Below are 18,914 nucleotides of genomic sequence, written 5' to 3' on the forward strand. Positions count from 1 at the left end.
CTTTGTGGTTCATTGATGGCCATGCTCATAACCACACGCCCTTCGTGCAGAGCTGGGGAAGAACTGTGGAACACTCCTTCCAACTTCCCAGGTCCTAAGCCCTGCCTTAAACATGGTGTGAAGCCTGAGTCCCTTCGCTTTGTGCACAAGAGACCCTGTTTGAAAGAGATGGTCCTTGGTTGTGTCTGGACCCTGGGAGATGATTACCCCATGGTCTATTCCTTCCTCCCAACAACGCGGCTGCTGGAAGTGTGGACATGCAAACATGGCACAGCGCCCAGACTTCTATGGGGTCTTCATGTGGCAGTCCCTGTTGCTTTATTTCCATCTCCCTCTTCTTTAGTGACTGTCTGTACTGGCAGTGCCTTGCCGCCAGCTCTCACCAGAGCCAGTCTTTGAGAGGAGGACACTATGGGATTGCTCTGTGTTATTTGGTACGCAGAGGCATGGTGAGCTCCCAGGTTTTTTCAGTGGAGCCAAGTACTTCCTTTCCATCTAGCTTCAGCTGGCATCTGTCTTAACCAGGAAGACCCTACTTAATACTGTCTGCATGTTTCCTATTAATGGTCCTCTAACTGTCCCAACCCACCCAACTTTGGCCATCTCTGCACCTGGGCTGATTGCTGGATCGTTGCAGGAATGGCAGCTTGTTGTCTAGTTCTTATCCTTTGTAGGTTTTGGACATCTTGGACTATTCAGATTGGAAAGTGTTGGCTGATCCCTTACACTGAATCCTTCAGGCATGCCCTGGCCTCTCATGATGTTATGTAAGGAACAAGAGGGAACAAGGAGGGTCAAACACGGCTACTTGAGTTTTATTAGGTTTAATTGTCCCTGTTTTATTATACCTGAATGCACTAGGAATCTTAATTGAATCAATTTCAAACAGTCAGGGCAAACAAACCACTCAATAGAGACTGAGCAGGGAGCAATTCAGGATGTCAGTTCCCTGGGTCTTTCCTGAATCCTCCAGCCCTCACCCACCAGGCTAGTACGGGAAACTCATTCATTTATTGCTGTTTAATAATATATACTTCTGCACCATCTATCTCAAGCCCTTTGCATTGTCAAGTCATGTGCATTGACGTGGAAGCTTTGCTTTCCCTGGTGTTGCTGCTGGTGTCATCTTCAAGCCTTCGCCTAATGATGACTTGACGAAGTGAAGGGGAAGATGCAGCAGAAATGAAAAATGGCTGGGGGAGACAGAGCAGGGATCCCTGTCACTGTCCCAGGAATTGCTGCACTGTGTTAACTGAGCATCTGGAAGAGGCATATGTAGCAGTACACCTTAATCCTCTACCTAGATAGAAGCATTGCCATTTAAATTAGTGACATTTGCTTTGTTTTGATGTTGAGGATCTTGCCCAGGGCTATTGTTTGTTCCACACCTGTCCTGGGGCTTGGTGTTACTTGATGTCTTGCAGAGTTTGGAGGCCAAGCTTGCAGGATGGGTCTGAAGGACAGATGACAATGAAAGAAGCCTGCTCCCTTCTGTTAGGAATGAGTTTCTTTCTTCCATCATGTTTTTCCCATGGGAGCTGTTTGCAACCCACATCTTCAGTGATGAACAGATCTGCACGTCACATCTCCTCACAAGGCTTCTCCCAGATCCTGTTGCTTGCTTAATTATTTGGAGCAGTCCTTCCACTGCTGCAGGTTGGACAGCTGTAGCATGCAGCCTGCCCATCATCGCTCCCAGCTGTGTGCCTGCTTGTGGGACTACGCTCATCCTCACAGCTGGGCAAATGCAGATGTGAGAGCATCCCTTGTGTTGGCCAGATGCACCCTCTCCCCTCTGCTTGTCACTAAGTTAGTGGTAATGAATGTTAGTCATCAGCACAGATGGATTAAACACTGATCTAAGGCCAGAGCTCCGTTTACCACTCATTAGAGATGAGAACATAGTGGAGGACCAGCCCTAAAATCAGTGTGAGACAAGTGCGCAACCCCACATACATGCAGCCCAGCATCCTCCCTGCAGTGGAAGCCCCTCAGTCAGCAATTGGTACCCAGCCCAAGCATCCCCTGCTCACTCCACAGCAGCCAGGAGAAAGTGGCAGAAATCCCTGCCTGTTTTGTAAAGCAAAGCTGGGGTTTTCTGTTGGCCATTTGCTGAACAGCTGGAATGCTCCCTGTATCCAAGGAAACCTGCCTTAACCTGCTGCTGATGGGAGCCTTCAGTTTGGCAAGTTCCTCAGCTGTTCCCTGTGCACCCAACAGGAAGGTGCCCCCTCCTGGACCACTCAAGCTTTTCTGCCATCCACCTGAGTCCTCCTTTCTCCTGTGCTGCTCTGCAGAGGCAAAGCCTGGGAGCTATTTTTCTGCTTCTATTTTTTCTCCCCTTTCTTTTTCCTTACTCCTAACATCTCCAGTGGGCGAAGCACAGTGTAACCGCCCACCCCGGAGATGCTCCGTGCTGCATCTCTGGCTGGGGTCGTGTGCAGGAGCTGTGCAGTAGCGGGAGATGAAGGCTCAGAGGAGCTGGGAAGGATTAAAACCCAGGAATGCTGGTGAGGCTGGGAGATACCTGTGGGTGGACAGTGGACACCCTGCCCAGTGGGTGTGGCTGCAGCACGGCCCTTCCACCTCTCTGCAACAGCAGAAAAGCATCAGGGAAGCAGAGAGAAGGAAAACACTATCAGGTTTCTCTAAGGTTTCTCTACTGCTGGCCCACATTCACTGTCTGGATGGGGGCTTTCAGCAGTTCTGTGCCCAGAAAAGCTGCTCTTGCTGCCCTGACCCTTCCTAAATGCTAGATCCAGACAGAGCCCAGCTCTTTGCCCTGCCCTGCAGCAACTGAGCTCCCCATCCCATCCATCCATCCATCCATCCATCCATTCATCCATCCATCCATCCATCCATCCATCCATCCATCCATCCATCCATCCATCCATCCATCCATCCATCCATCCATCCATCCATCCATCCATCATATTCACTCCATCCCATCTCAACCCATCCATCCATCTATCCAGTCCATCCCACCCCACCCCATCCCATCCTATCCAACACTGCCAGTATCCCCCATCACAGAATCACAGAACCATACAATCAGTAAGGTTTGTAAAAGACCACTAAGATTATCTAGCCCAACCATCAAACCCATCACCACCATGCCCACTAAACCATGTCCCTCAGTGCCACATCCTTGCACCCTTGCTGTCTCAGCATTCTCTCCCAGCACAACTGATCCCATTTTTCCTTCCACGAATACAATTTAAAAACAAAAACAACAACAACAAAAAACCAACCCCTTTTCCTTTCCCATTTCCACTGCTGCTGGGAACTGGGAGCAGGCAGGAGTGTGAGAATAAAACAGAGCTCTATGGACCCAAGAAGCTGTGTTGGGGCTGCAGGATGGGCTGGAGGTGGGAAGGGTGGAGAAAACCCACAGACTGAGCCTGGGGAAGGCAGTTTGAGCAGAGAAGGGCTGGAGACCATGCCAGGTGTCCCCATGGGCGAGCAAGGAGAAAAGTGCATCTGTCCACTCCTTGTCTCCATCCAGCTTGGTCAGCCCTGCCCCAGCCCACAGCTGGCTTTTCCCCATTGCCCCACAGCCAGTCACCCTGGCTGCCCCCCCAGTTTGGACCCAGCACCACTTCTTTTCCTGCTGAACCTGCCAGAGCATCCTGCAGCATCTCCGGGAGGATCAGTGGTGTGGTGGGAGTGGGAGGCTGCCTCTTTGCTCCAGCAAACCCATCACGTGCGGTGGTGGTGGCTGCACTAAAAGCTTCTGCCTGCCTGTGCTGGAGCGTGGCCGGCAGCTTTCCCAGAGCTGGGTTAATGCAGCAGCAGCTGCAGAGCGCAGCCATAAGTGGGGTTAACACACTCGCCCTCCTGAGCATCCCTCGCTGCGTGGAGGTTAAACTCCTGCCTCGGCCTTGCAGGAGCTGGTTTTTAACACCAAACGCTTTGCGAGAGCAACCAGCACGCTTGCTCTTGGGTTTAGCATTTCTTTTGCTATCCCTAAGGTGGCAGTACGAATCCCCTTGCAGCAGCACCCTCTCGCAGTCAGGTTTTAAGCTTTGCAGTGTCTCTCCGCCTCCTAAAAAGCCTGGTGTTAATTTTGGGACTCGCACCCCGTCCGCGCCATCCTGCAGCCCTCAGCATCTGCTCAGCTTCTGGGGGACAAGGGATGCTTCAGTGGTGTGTATCGTGGGATGTCAAGGGGACACACCAGGTCTGGCAGAAGGAAATGCTTGGGGAATGGCTGGGGTTGGAAGCTCAGGGTCTGGTCAATAGGGCAGGAGATGATCAAGAGGCAGAATGAGCTGTAAAAAAATCCCAGTTTTCTACCGATGAAGAGAGAAATGAAAACATTATTGCTTTGTATTGGTGTGGGAAGCTTTGAAGGGTGATAAGAGGGTGTCAGAAAGCCTCGAAGGCAACAAGAGGACACCTTGCAAGCCAGCCTAATGTTTTCTCTCCCGGTTTCAGGTTTACTGGCTCTGTCTCTGGCATCACCTGTACAGTGCAGTGTGGCTCAGCCAGGGAATGGCATTTTGCAGGGGCAAAAGCTGTCTATGGCAGCACCGTGTGCCCAGAGGTTCAGAGGGTCCCCATGGGATCTTCTCCACCTCCAGAAAGACCCATCCTCTTCCAGAAGTGGTGGGCTGCCTTTGGGGTGGGCAGCTCCCGCAGTGGTCCTCCAGGCTTCAGGGCACTGCGACCAAAGGAGGTTAAAAATGATCTGGCTGGCAAAAATACCCTGTAATTTCCTCTCTGATCACAAAGTGCCCCCCTAGGAGTGCCAGACAGCCCTGGGCAGCAGGCACAGATTTGGATTTACTTCTGTTGTTCTGACCAAACAGCTGCTAAGGGCGTCAGTTATAGAGACATGATGATGTTGTCACTTTATGTATCATTTTTATTTCATTGCTCTCCAATGTTTGTAATACCCCGGAGCTCAGAAGCTTAAATAACAGCTCTCTCCATATTGATTTTATCCTTCACCATTTGGCACTTCTTCGTTCCTTTCCCTTGGAGTTCCTTATATCCAGGATTCTCACCGAGCCGCATCCCTTTCCCTCTCTGTGCCTGTTCCTTCCCCAGCCCACTAAACCATATTACCAAAAACCACATCCCAAAGGTTCTTGAACACCTCCAGGGACTCCGCCACCTCCCTGAGCAGCCTGTGCCAGTGCTTCACCACTCTTCTGAGAAGAAATTTTTCCTAATATCCGACCTGAACCTCCCCTGGTGCAACTTAAAGCCATCACCTCTCATCCTATCATTGTTACCTGGTGCCTTTTTATGCCCATTTCAGCTCTAGGGGCCATCTCCAGATTTCAGCTGGGTGCAGTCTTCTTTGTATTTGCAAAAATAAAGCAATCCTTTAATAATTAATTGGACTCATTAGTTACTTTTATTTATTTTAGTCAGCTGAGCTGCATCACAAGTGTTCCTCTGACACCTCCTCATAATGGAAACTCTTCGCTGGAGGAAAATTTGGTTGTTTGAGTTCTTGGACTGACCGGAGCTCGAGAAATGCCGCAGTGGATGGCAGAGGGCTGTCTCCATCCCTCCCCAGGGCTTCCCAAATCTCCCCAGCTCTGGGGGAAGAGCAGGGCTGGCGGCGCTCTGCCTGATGCTGCTGATGGGTTTGGCTGCTGTGGCCTGCAGCCTCGCCTGGCAGTGGGAGCGGGTGCTGAGCCAGTGGAGGGGAGAATGGGAAGATGGGCTCCTGGGACTGCCCCGGCTGAGAGGTGGGTTGTGTTTCACATTAGCTGATGCTCCTTGTATGGCTTCCAGCACTAGCCCCGGCGCAGAGGTGTGCGGCAAACAAGCTCAGATATGCGGTAGGCATAAATCAGGGTAGCCAGACCTTTTTCGGTAAGGATGGGGAGAGTCTCCCTGATGGTGGGAAGTGCTCAGTGCTGGGAATTGCTCTGCAATGGGCTATAAGATGCAGGGGACTTAGTCCTTTCTGTAGAACAAAGATTAATTTGCTTTTGTAGATCTCGGGCTTTGTCTTTTCCATGTAGGGATTACAATGGCGGGGCAGGAATGATCCAGGCAACACCATGGAGAGCAAAACAGCGCTGCATCTTCGAGTCTTGCTGTTGTCTTCTGCCTTGCAACCCTGGGATTTTGTCCCACAGCCCTGCAGTGCCATGCTCCAGATGGGCACCAGATCTGGCAGCTCTGGTGTGTGTCACTGCAACAAAAATGGCCTGAGAGATCACTACGTTGCTCTCTTCAGCCATAAGGATGGAACTGAACAGGAGGCTGGAATGCTGTTTTGGCATCATGAGCTTGGGATAGGTAAGTGTGAGGTTAGGGGGGGTGCTTTTAGGAGGGCAATGATCTTTAGTAAGGGGCACAACAGGAGAAGGATCCAGGCAGCAAGGGAGTAAGCAAGGCCATCATATGGCCATGGAGAAGAGAATCTCCCCATTGTTTTCTGTGCAGGCAACAAGACCCTTTGCTCACCTCAAATGGCAGATCTGTGGGTCACTGAAGGCCATGATGCACCATCTTGCTTTGGTGATCCTGCACTGGTGGTGGTGGGGCTGGGGCTGAGATGAATGCTTCTCCCACCCCGCCCCATGCTCCTGCAGACCCTGACCCCTTGTGGCCCCTCATGCACTTTCCTAAAGGTCTAAATTAAACTCTACCTGGAGTGTGTTCAAGGGCTAATGTACATCCTCCCTTAATTATTGATTGGTTGATTGCAGACTCTTTGGCAGGACATGGGCCACAGCTCACACGCCAGGCTCCTGCCTTTGATTCCCCAACAGCTCAAGGGGACCGAGGGCAGAGTCCTCATCACCATCTGCCCAGCCTTGAAGACTGCACTTCTCCATCCCCACCAGCCCACCTGTGCATCCCGGGGGCTCACGGGTTAATCCCATTAGCCCAGCACAGTGGGGATGGCCAAGTGCTTTGCCACAGAGCCCCAACCCATCCCAAACCCCACCCTGAACCTGCAGGTGAAGGCTTCCAACAGTCAGGCCCCATCCTGCAAGATGCCATCAGCTCCCAGCCTGTGAGGCTCAATTATGCCATTGAGCCTCAGCTGCTGTCATCCCCGTGTGGGGAGAGAATAGATGCTACACATTAGCGTGATTGTTAATGACTGGAAAACCAATGTTGAGAAACAAGTGTGGCAGGACCCGGAGAGGACGGCCCAGCTATTAGCCTGTCACCTCATGCTCCAAGAGCTCCAGCTTTTGTGTGATGTTGGAGAGCATCAACACAAGAAAACACCAACCCCAGCAGCCGCTGTGGGAGAGCATTCGCTTGCTTTTCTCTGGAAAAGTGTTCAGGGGTCCTGGTTGCTAAACCCATCTATTTTGGTCATGACCCCTTTGGGTTTGGCATGGTCAGTTCTTCTTCCCTGAGACTGTGGTGGGGGGAGAGAGGCTGTCTCACCTACACCCATCACAGGATGAGGAGATGCAGGCTGCCCAGAGAAGCTGTGGGTGCCCCATCCCTGGAGGTGCTCGAGGCCAGGTTGGATGCGGCCCTGGGCAGCCTGAGCTGGTGGGGTCAAGCAGCCCATGGCAGGGGGTGGGAGCTGGGTGATCTTTAAGATCTCCTCCAACCTAAGCCATGCTATGATTCTGTGATCCTATGCCTTAGGTAATTCAGGCTTTCACAATTCCCACGGTGAACCAGGAAACCATTTCAAGCAGCCAATGGTTCAGCCCATCCTTGGGGTGAGAGAGGTGACAGAGATTGCTGAAATGATGCTCTTTTGGGGCCGCAGCCCTTTCCCATGCAGATCTGCTGGCCACCACCCACCCACCTGGGAAGCGCTCTGGAGGCATGGGGTGCTTGGATGGGGCTGTACAGCCTTCCAACATCAGGGTCTGGCCTGGCTCTGAGCAGAAAGGCACCCAGGAGACACGCTGATGGCAGGCCATTAGCAGAACAATGCCGGGCCATAATTCTCTTAATCTGCTTGCAGCACACCCGCAGCCCCTGTCTGCCCTGGGACTCCTCTGGCGGGCGGCACATGGCTGCGGTGGGAGCTTTGGTGGTGCTGGAAAGGTGCCACGGTGCTGTGTGAGCTCGCAGGATGCTTGGAGATGGTTTGTCCTCCCTATTCCCTGGGCTTTCTAAGACCTTTATTTCTGTATATATTTTTTTTCCTCTTTGACCATTGCAGCCATTCTCCCTGGATACTGCATCCATGACTACACCTTTCCCCTGGCCATTAATTCAGGACCTGCCCAGGTGGGAAACTGGTTCAGGTTATAGCCATGAATGCAAGCACAGAAGTATTTGTTATCTCTGTGACAGCGCCGCCTCTTTAGTCCCCACCTGAAAATGTTTTCTCTTGAAATGTTTGATTATTCTGCTCAAATATACTTTGCTATACTAGTTCTAGGTTAGGCACTTGGTTAGGCACTGGCATTTAAGACCAGGTTGGATGGGGCCCTGGGCAGCCTGACCTAGTGGTTGGCAACCCTGTCCATGGCAGAGGGTTGGCACTAGGTACCTTTAAGGTCCCCTCCAACCCAATCCCTTCTGTGACTCTATGATTGTCCTTACGCTATCCTTCAGGCTGCCCCATGGAAGCAGTGGCTCTCCTGCCCTGCAACCATCTGTGTTCCCGAGATGTGCGGAGCCGTCCTGCTGCACTCAGCCTTACACGTCACCCTGGGTGAGAAGGGGCCAGAAAAAACATTGGCTCATCATTTCCAGCGAGTGCTGTGCTGGTAAGAGGCAGCGGGGCGGTGCGGGCCTGAATGGATCAATACAGCGATCAGACGGCGGAGCTGGGGATGACTGAGCAGATATGGGGTTATGGGGTCTGTGTGGTCCAGCCCCAAAAGACCTTTTGTGCCAGAAGCTGAGGGGCATGTTGCAGCTGTGACACGAGGCGGTGGCATTTACCTGGGTAGATCCTTCGCAGGTTGTCTCCAAGGGAAAGGCAGCCTGGAAGCGTGGTGCTAAAGGAAGTTGGGAAGCACAGAAGTGCAGGTAAAGGAGCTGGTTTGGAGAGCGGGGCGATCTCCTGGAGGCCCCCAAGACCAGGGGGAAGGAGCTGCAGCCCGGCCCCACTGGGGAGAGCTCTTGCAGGAGGAGCTGATTTCATCCTTCATGGAGATGCTTCTTGAAAGAGCAATTTGCCAGCATCCCTCAGAGCAATAACGGCGAGGCCTCTGCTCGAGATACCATCTCTGCGCACTGACAGCCCCATCACTCACGCCCCGCTCCAGCCTCCCTCTTCCAACGGGAGCAGGAGTGAAAGATGGAGGCAGGGATGGCACAGTCTCACCACCAATGATCCCGTCTGCTTTTGGACCTGAAGCAGAGGTGGCCTCACTGAGCATCCCCTTCCACCTGGGGGAGGAGGACATGGATGCTCAGCCAGGCAGATGCGGTGAACCCTAAACAGGTTTCGCGCATATGGAGGTATGATGCCAAGTGCCATGAAGCTGTGACCTCCAGGATAAAGGGAGACCCGCTCCCAACCAGGAGCTGGTTCTGCAGGTTGTGGGGTGTCCCTGCCTCCTGTGCTGTGCAGCACTTGGATGGGATGTTGGTTTTTGGGAGTAACGGGAAGGGAGAAGTACTCTGGGAGATGTATGAGGGAATGGAAAGACAGTGCCCCTCTGTAGTGATCAGTGATGTGACGCAGAATGGCATCTCTCTGCCGTGGGCGAGGAAACTGAGGCAGGGAGTGAAAAAACAGTGGGGCAATTCCTCCTCTGGTGCCATTAACCCCCCACCCTGTGCTCCTCTGTCTCACAGCCTCTAGTGCCAAGCTTACCAGGGATCCAGGTGTTCTCCTTCAGAAATGGGGCTGGAGAAGGAGCCTGCCCTCCAACCTGGGTATTTATTCACTGCATACTTTGATTCTCTGGGGGAATTTCATGAAGCTCCCCTTCCCCCCAGAAGCACCCATGAGAGCAAGACTGAACCCCTGTGCCCCACTCTGGCATCTCCAGACCTGCAATGTGGGTGCACGCAGCTGGTGAGGAGCTACGGGTGCTACGGGTGTGCGGGACCAGCTCCCATGAGCAGGGCTACAGGTGGGCACACTGCGCTTGCAAATCCCTGAAGGTGTCAGGTTGGCCCCTGCAGAGATTTGTCCGCCTTTCCCCACAATGTAAAGCCTGGCAGAAGCAGACCCTTCAAATACTCAGAGCCCTACACCTGTAATTCCCCCCTTCTCCCATGCTCCTGCCCGAAGCATCATCCCCTCAGCGCCGTGCCTCCGTGCACAGGAGTAGAGACATGAAACTATAGGGGGAGGAAAAAAAAAAAAAAAAAAAAAGGCATGCAGAAAAGCGCTGTAGAAAAGCCGAGCAAATTAAGCAGCGCTGTGATCTGCTTGGGTTTGTGCTTGCCAAAAATGCACCATGCATCTTAATTCGCTCTGCTGTTCAGCTCGCGCTCACTGCTCTCCTGATGCCATTTCGGCGCTCTGAGCTCAGCCTTTTCAACACTTCAGTCTTCCTCTTTCAGGAATGTTTTTTCTTTTCTTTTTTTCTTTCTTTTTCTTTTTCTTTTTTTTTTTTTTTGCATGTCTGAGTGCAGAATCTGCTGCAGGAGAGAGGGAGGAAGCGCGGGGAGGAGGACGGAGCGCTGACCCCGCATCTCCCGCAGCCCACCTCGGAGGGGTGTGTGTGTGTGTGTGTGTGTGTGTCTGTGTCTTTTCTAGAAAGTCCTTCCTGGGTGCTCTCCAGGCGCAAAAAAGCCGTCTGATCTAAAGAAAATAGAATATATATATTTAAATCGCCGTCATCCACGCCGCCTTTCATTCTCTTTCAGTCCCATCCAATCTTTCTCTCCTCTCCACCCTCCTGTCCGGATTGCAGTGGTGGGGCNGGGGTAGGAAACACCCAAGCAAAAAGCAGCATCGTCCTCCTCCAAAGAGCCGGAGAGAGCCGGAGCTGTCTCCCCCAGCACAAATTTAACCCCCTCTGCAACTTTTCCTCTGCTGGCTCCAGCGTTGCTGGGGTGGGTTTTTCCCCCTTCCCCCCCCCACTCCTTTTCCCTCGGATTGATTTTGGCGGAGAGGGAGGGGGTGGGGAATCCTTTTTATTGCGGAGAGCAGAGAGCACAGAGCCCGGCTCGCGCTGCCGAGCCTTCCTCCTCCTCTTCCTCCTCCTCCTCCTCCTCCTCCTTTTTGTGCCCTGCAGCAGGGCTGCCCAGCCCGGGGGAGGGAAAGCGATGGGAAGGGGGAGCTCGCCCCCTCCTCTCCCCGTTTCCCTCGCTGTGTTTTTTTTGCAGGTGTGTCAATTTTAATTCTGCCCAGTAGGTGGGACTTGGTGACTTTCGCACCGGTTTGCCTTATTTATTTATTTCCCCGTCGCGATCCTCCGGAGCGGCTGCGGGGAGCGGCGGGCGGCCGGGCCAGCATGCATCCCCGCCCGCTGCCGCTGCCCTAGCGGGATTACCGAGCCAGCTGCCAGCATGATTTCATCTGCTGGAGGATTTTTGCATCTGATCGCTTGAAGGTTTTGTTGTGTGTGTTTTTTTTTTTTTCCTCCTTTTTTTTTTTTTTCCTCCCTCTGTCTTTGTTTCCTTCCCCCCTTTCCCCCCCTTCCCCTCCCTCCGTCCCCCCTTTCCTCCTCCTCCTCTTTTTTAGAAGCAGCAATCGGAGATGGATGTCTCTCTTTGCCCTACCAAGTGCACTTTCTGGAGGGTATTTTTGCTCTGGAGCATTTGGGGAGACTATCTGCTTTCGGTGCTGGCTTGCCCTGCTAATTGTCTTTGCAGCAAGACAGACATCAATTGCAAGAAGCTGGATGATGGGAACCTCTTCCCTCTCTTGGAAGGGCAGGATTCAGGCAGCAGCAATGGCAACACGAGCATCAATATCACGGACATCTCAAGGAACATCACTTCCATGTAAGTGGGCTGCTCTCCCGTGTGCCGGGCTCCGGTGCCCTCTGCGCTGTTGCCGTCGCTCGCCCCGTGCCAGCCCCGCTCTCCCTGCGGAGGACCAGGATCGGGCTTTTCCCTTATCCCATCGGTGTGGGAGAGGAAGGGGGGGGAGGGCGTTAAAAAAAAAAAAAAAAAAAGAAAAAAAAAAAAAACGGAAAAAAAAAAAAAAAAAACACCAAAAAAAAAAAAAAACCCCAAGCCCAGCAACAGTTTGGCCAAGGCTTAAAAAGGAACGAAGTAAATGGGATTTGATTCCTTAGCAGGAGAGAACAGCAGGCGAAGATGCTAAAGCTGCCGCTTCCTTTAACTGTTTGCTTCTGCGGAGGGAAGGGGGGGGGAGAGCGGCACGGCAGAGCCACACACCGCCACACATACCCAAATCGGGCAAGGAAAGCGCGTTCGGAGCCGTTTGCTCTTTTTCCAGACTTTGGATCTAATTAGCGTGTCATTTCTTCACCCACCACAGCAAACGCTCCCTTCCGTGCCCTGGCTGCGCGGGGCTGTGGGATCTGTGCTTTTTTTCGCCTTTTTAAGGCTTGAGAGGCGGTGGGGGGGGGGGGCGGGGGGGAGAAAAGCAGAGCAGGGCACAGCATCCCTGGGTACCTTACCTAAGTCCCGCCGCTCTCACCCTGCAGCTGCGGCGCTGCCGGGGGCTTCGTGCAGGCGGGGGCAGAGCCGTGGAGCAGCACTGGGGCACTTCGCGTTTGTTTGCGTGCTTGTTTATCTGGAAAATCAACTCCAAGTAGCAAAGCCCACGTTATTCCCGTCTGAAAGGAGCGGATCTCCTCCCGAATCCATCACGCCGTGCCTCCGTGTGCGTGGAGGGGAGAGAAAAAAAAACAAAACATCCCCATCGCTTCCAATCTGGGCTCCTTATTTTCCAGTACATTTTTTGGGCGAGCTGAACTCCGAGCCGTTTCATTATTCTTATGCTAATTGAAATGTGAGCATTTAGGGAAATGCAGCCCCCAGAGCAAGTTGCCAGTGGGAGTTGAGCGGAGAAGAGGTGGAATCCTTGATGCTGGCAGTTAAATGCAGCAAGGTTTGGCATGAGTAATGGAGGCTTATTTATGTATTATTTCGCGTGGAGGGAGGGTGCTTTGCTGGGTCTGGTTGCATTTGGGCACCGTGCGATTGCAGCAGAGCCACGGAGTAATTGCGGTGCTTCTTTCGCTTGTCACCTTTGCTGGGTAAAAGATGACTGGAGCAGCTTCCCTGCTCGCTTGCGGTGCCCAAGCAGATTTCCAGCACCGCTATCCCCCAGCCACGCCACCGCCTTCCCAGCAAACCCACCCCGCAGCAGTGGGGCGAAACGAACGCTGCGCTCCCTCCCTGGTGCCCCATCTCCTCCCTGCGCCGTGGGGCTGGGGTGTTTTCTCCGAGTGGGTGATGCTGGAGAAGTCGGAGGAACTCGTGTTTTTCCCTGCGCTCGCTGTTTGTTGTGGTTTGGTTTTAACCCGTTGTTGGGCTGACGGCGCGGGGAAGGTTCGGAAGGCGTCGGCGTGGGTTGTCAGAGGTGCTATGGCGTGGGTCCTTTGTGCCCAGAAAATGTCTTTGGTGCTTTGAAATGGAAAAAAAAACGCTGATAAGCAGCTTGCAGAAAAGGAGAAAAGAAGAAAAAGACTCAACTCTGCCACTAGAGATGCTGGGTGGTTTTTTTGGGGTTTTTTTTTTTTTTTTTTTTGTGGTGGTGGCGTCTGGGTTTATTTTTTAAAATGTTTGCTCTTCTGTCACTTAATATGGATTGAGATGATCTATATAATTATGCTCAACAGATGAAGGATATTTTCTTCTTTTTTTTTTTTTTTTTTTTTTTTTTTTTTGGGGAGAGGAGCTTCTCTGTGTTGGGGGTGAGGAGAAGGTGCCAGGTTTGGCTGGGTGCATCCCGGTGCTGCTGCCAGCCCCACACCCTCCTCCCGGGGTGGAGAGCAGGTGGGTGCAGGAGTGGCGTGATCCCCAAAATGCTGCCAGAGGCTGAGGCAGAACAGGAGTGCAAACTTTACCCAGGAGGTCTGTGCTTCCAGGGGAGACGGTTTGAGTCTGGTGCCTATGGGAGCAGTGGGATGGCTTGGGCGATGGGGCTGCTTCCCAGTAAAGGACGAGCCCCTTAGAGCAGGGTCTTGCTCTTGCACGGGTGACATCGGGTCCAGCACCCACCATGCTCAGGGGTGGTGGTCTCTGCTCCATCCTCTTCTGGCGAGCAGGAAGATGGAATATGGGGTGGTGAAACCACCCTGGGCCAAGTGAGGCCTTAGTGATGTCCAGATGACAGGCTCAGCTTGGTAAGGGGCTGCTGGGAGGGTAGGGAGAGGGAAAGGCTCGAGACAAAACACTGTGAGCCACCTCAGCACATGCCTCCATCTCCGCCCTGATGCAGAACAGAGACCCCTCTGTGCCACCCCATCCCACTGCACCCAGGGATCTTTGGATTATTTTGCATCTCCGTGATGGATGACAGGAGGCTGCCACTAAAGCAGGGAGGATGGAGGCACCCAGCCCGTGGATGCCCACAGCATGATACCCCACAGTGGGCGCTGTACGGCCTTTGCTTTGCTGCTGCTTCTGTTTTCCTCCTCATCCTCCCTTTGGGGAGTGCACAGCAGTCCTGGAGCTGGGGGGGTTTGGTTTTGGGTAGCAATGTAGGCCCCCCCCCCCCATGTCTAGGGGGCACTAGATCTCATGGCTTTGGGATCCACAGGGCCATGGGGCAGAGCACGTGGCATGCAGCCTTCAAGCAGATCCAGGCAGGGACAGGTTAACAGCGAAGCACGAGATGAAGATGGAGGAGGCTGGTTGGCTGCCGTCCCCTGCCCTTTCCCAGCGAGCCCAGGAATGTCTGAATTTTTTTTGGACCGCATCCCCAGTGATGTGACTCTGAATGCGGAGGGTCCTACCCAGCCGAGAGTTTGACATATGCCCCAGCTGCAGACCTCCCGTCTGGCCTCACTCTGCTGCCTCCAGATCCGGGCAGAGCGTGACCCACGGGGCCGTGCTCAAGCCACGCAGCGTGCAGCCAGGGTGCTTTCCCCCATTGGCTCCCCACCCATCGGGATTTGGGGATGCTGGGCTCGCCTGGGCCGCCACGTGCCGGGAGTTACCCCGCTGGCAGTGTGGGCAGCGCCTGCACGCTCCGGCACGGCGCGCGGGGAAGGGCGGACGGAGGAGTTTGCCATCTGGGCCTCCCTACTCCTCAGCTGTTGCTATGGCACTGCGGAGATGCTGCCAGGAAGGTGGCAGTGGTGGCCTGCGTTTGTCACCCCTGGCTCCTTTTTAGGCAGGGAGATGTCCACAGGCCTGGCTGCCTTGCTCCCTGATGCAACCTCTCTGGGGAGGACGGGGTTTCTTAGGGTGAAATATCCCAAATGGGTGGGTTTGTATGGTGTGTCTGTGCATCCAAGAGGAGATGGGTCATCACACAGCACCAATGGATGCGGGATTTGGGGGTCCATCTGCTCGCGCACCCAAAGGTGAGCATCTTGTTTGGGGTTTTCCCTCTGAGGACAAGAAGAGCAGCCCATGGCGGCATCTGCTGCATCCCATGGGCACGGCTGGGAGTGGGAGAACTGCATCAGAGCTGGGTGTGGGGTGAGAGCTGGAAGCCAGCACCAGTGGTACCCACGTACCCACGCATCCTCCTGGGAGCAGCAGAACTCGCTTTGGTAACCCAAACAGCCACGAGCAGGGCTCAAGTTTGGGATTGCTCTGCTTCAGTCCCACTGTGCTCCATGTGATGCTGCTCTCTGGAGACGAAAGGCTCTTAAGTCCCCAAAGCATCCCGTCCCATTGTTCTTCCCACCTCCTGGTCCCTGACGTTTTGGCTGCTGCAGGATCTATTCAAAAGGGCCCTAATTCAACCCAGCTTTGTTTTGCACAGCCCTTGTTTACACAGAGTGGCTGTCCCAAAGCAAGGTCCCCAAGGAGGAGGGAGGCACAGCACGAGGCTGAGAGGATGGAATAAGCTTTGGAGATGCTTGTGGTGAGGAGGAGGAATAGGACGGTCCCGTTGTCCTGGAGATGCCTTAAGCTGGGAGCACTAAATCCTGACTGCCACAGTGCTGTGGGATCAGGTCTGCGGTGGGTGTTGGCCAATTTTTTTGGAGCATTTAAACTTGCACCGGCGCTTGGGCTTGTTGGGTCCGTGCCCTGCCCTGATGACCTTTCTGCTGGAACAGTCTTGGACGGATACATTTCCCTGGCATAGACAGTGTCTGGGACCTACTGTACTTTCGCAGCCTGTCAGGCTCTGTGCAGGGGCAGAGCAGGAGGATTGGGGACAGATGCAGTGTTGGGAGGAGTTGGCCATCAGGGCCAGTGCTCAGCTTGCTTTTCTCAGCCATGGCCAAGCTAAGTCAGAGCAGAGCAGAGGGCATCGGGCACCGAGAGTTACATCCCTGGTCTGTTTGGAGCGTGGGATTCCTGCTGGACTCCATTCCTGCCAGAGTCTGCAGGTCTCTGCCCTTCACACTCTGCCTGAGGGGTTCTCCAGGGAAGAGGCAGCTTTGTGCTGCTCAGATGCCCCAGGATCTTCTTGCTGAGCTCAACCTGGAGCCCGGTCTCGAGGTGACACAGCTAGGTTCCAGGGTGTATGTGACATCTTCCCAGCCCTCACCTTCCTGTGGGGCTCGGCGAGCTCTGTGCCAGCTCTGCCTGCTGGTTCCTCTCCCTGCACTGAGAGGATGCTCCAGGGCTAGGACAGGCATTTCACTGGGGAAGAAGCAGGGATTGGGGAAGGAGGCTGAGGACCGACATGTTTGCTGTTCTTTGGGGCTCAGAGATGTTTTCAATCTGGCTTTTTCTGTGAATCCCCCCAGCAGGCCATTACTGGGGTGCCCTTGGGGATTCCCACAGGTTGCACTCAGCGACGCTGTGCTGTGCTCCCCAGCACGCTGCCTTCTGCACCCACTGCTAGGAGGTGACCGCCAATTCATTCCGGTTGGATTTGGTGCATCCCATCAAGTGGGGAGTGAACCAACCCCCTGATCCCGCCAGGCTTTCAACAGAGAGCGTTAATAACGCTCGCCGCTCACCTGTTCAGCGTGTTATTTACGGGGCACGGTGAAATAGCAGTAATTTTGAGCTTTGGGCTTCCTGCAGCGGGGGCTTCGGCGGGTTGCATGGATGCTTTCGAAGCAGCCATTTGAAAGCAGCCTGCGGGCGCTGCTCTTCCCCAAATTCTCTCCTGCATCGAGAGGTGCACGACCAAACCCTTTGCACGTCCGTGGAGGGCAGAGGCTGCGGGCCGTGCATGATGGCAGCGCGTGGTGCACGAGCACCCCCCAGCCCACCCGAGTTTCGGCTCCGTGCTCCCTCTCCCTGCTCTATCAGCCTTTCCCCTCCCACTTTCCGAGGGCGGCTGAGCCGCTAGAGGGCAAGCGGCTGCGTGAGACGGCTCGGGTGAGGCTGCAGCATCCCCGCATCCCTACACCCCTGCATCCCTCCGGGCAGGTCCCAGCTCAGCACCCCGCCGTGCAGCGGTCCCATGGGGTCCGACCCTGGGATGCAGCAGAGCATCCTCCCACGGAGCTGTGGCAGCGGTCACTGCTTCTGCCTGGGTGTGAGCCACAAAACGCCGTGTGTCCACGTCTCTGTGCGTTCCACTGATGGGGAAACTGAGGCGCGGAGCAGTGCTACAGGCAGCACAGTGGGATCAGCAGATCCTTCAGCTGATCCCTGGGTATAGCACGGGGAGAGGCTGGGCACAGAGGGAATAAAGCTGCCAGTCCTGTGACATGGAACAGCCGTGAGAGGTGTCCTCAGGGAAAGCCTGGATGCAGAGGCAAGAGGGCACAGCTGAGAGCTGTTTCTGGCTGCCTGCAGGCTGAGTGCCATGCTCTTTGCTCTTTCAATTAACTCTTTGCTGCAGAAGCCAGGTGGAGGTTGGAAGTCTGGAGAGGCTGTGTGTCCTTCCCCATAGAAAAACGGTGAGGATATCTTGGTGCGAGCTGGAGAAAGAGTGAGCAGAGGTGGGAAACTGGTCAAGACCCCACAGCCTCTTCCATTTGTGGCTCCCAAGAGTGATATCCTCCCCTTTGGCATACCGGCCAAAGATGAGCCTGGTGCTTCCCTGCTGGCAATGGGCATGTCCTGCCAGCATGGTGGAAGGGCTGTGACACCCAGCGGTCCCAAAATGCAACAGCAAACAGGTCCCCAGCATCAAAGTAGGGATGATGATACGTGGGTCTGGAAGGACACTGTGATAGGAAGGGGGTGGTGGGCACTGGTTAGAGCTGTGATTTTGCTCAGAGCTTCATTTCACTTCAAGGAAGAGAGATTAAACTCCCCTTGGAAGGCTGCACAGCAGTCATTGCTCCGCTTATGCATAGCTATTGAGCAGCCAGCTTGTGTCGCTATGGGATTTGGGAGAAAGGAGCCCAGGGATGATGCAGGTTATATTTACATGCTTGTGCTTCTCCATTCTCACCATCCCACCCTATTCCCTGTCCTACCCCTGTGCAGCTGGGGACCCTGCCCTGTCCCCTCTGTGTGACATCCACCAGCAGCTCTGGACCTTGCTTGCCTGGAAGAGCAGCACTAGGAAAATGTACAGCGTTTTTAGCTTGTTTCCATGTGATGTAGCCTTTGGGAATCCAAAGCAGAGGCCAGCACCATAAATGCAGCAGGCTTTCCTCTAGCTGCCACACAGTGCTCTGCTGTAGCAGACAACAGAGCATTAGGGACCATCTCTGCCATCTCCTCTATTCTCTCCCTCTCCCAGCTTCATTCTGCCTACATGGTGAGGAAAACAGCCTGCTTAACCAAAGCTGTGGATTTGGCACAGCCTGGCCAAGTCCCTCCCAGGTGCAATTCCCAGTCCTACCCCAGCTCCTTATCCCCCTTGCCATTCTGCCTCACCCTCCTGCCTTCCACCAGAAGACACGTCCCAGCCTATTGCACTTCGCTGCTGCATGGAAATATGTTCCAGCAACGTCATCCTTGATGTCTGTGAGGGCCCTGGCTGTCCGTGGGGGGCTGAGAAGGTTGTGGCAGGGGGCAGAAGCCCTGTCCTGGGCTGTGCAGGTCTGTTCCTTAACTGGCCCTCCTGGAGCTCTACCCACGTGGATCCTACC

At 54.2% G+C, this 18,914-nt stretch overlaps 1 protein-coding gene across 5 annotated transcripts in view; it reads left to right on the plus strand.

Annotated features, from left to right (window-relative positions):
* Positions 10,922-18,914, plus strand: part of NTRK3 (neurotrophic receptor tyrosine kinase 3) — a 179,268-nt gene continuing 171,275 nt past the window's right edge. The window contains exons 1-2 of one of the 5 annotated variants that reach the window (XM_021407493.1): positions 10,922-11,417; positions 11,744-11,811. Coding sequence is in view for 4 of the 5 variants with exons in the window: in XM_021407496.1 (XP_021263171.1) it covers positions 11,564-11,811 (248 nt within the window). In the remaining variant the exon portion in view is untranslated. Of the gene's footprint in view, positions 11,418-11,470; positions 11,812-18,914 lie in introns of those variants that run through there. The other 4 variants (XM_021407496.1, XM_021407490.1, XM_021407494.1 and 1 more) reach the window with 4 other exon arrangements.

Source organism: Numida meleagris, chromosome 9 (genome assembly GCF_002078875.1).
Source record: "Numida meleagris isolate 19003 breed g44 Domestic line chromosome 9, NumMel1.0, whole genome shotgun sequence".
Lineage (NCBI taxonomy): Eukaryota > Metazoa > Chordata > Aves > Galliformes > Numididae > Numida > Numida meleagris.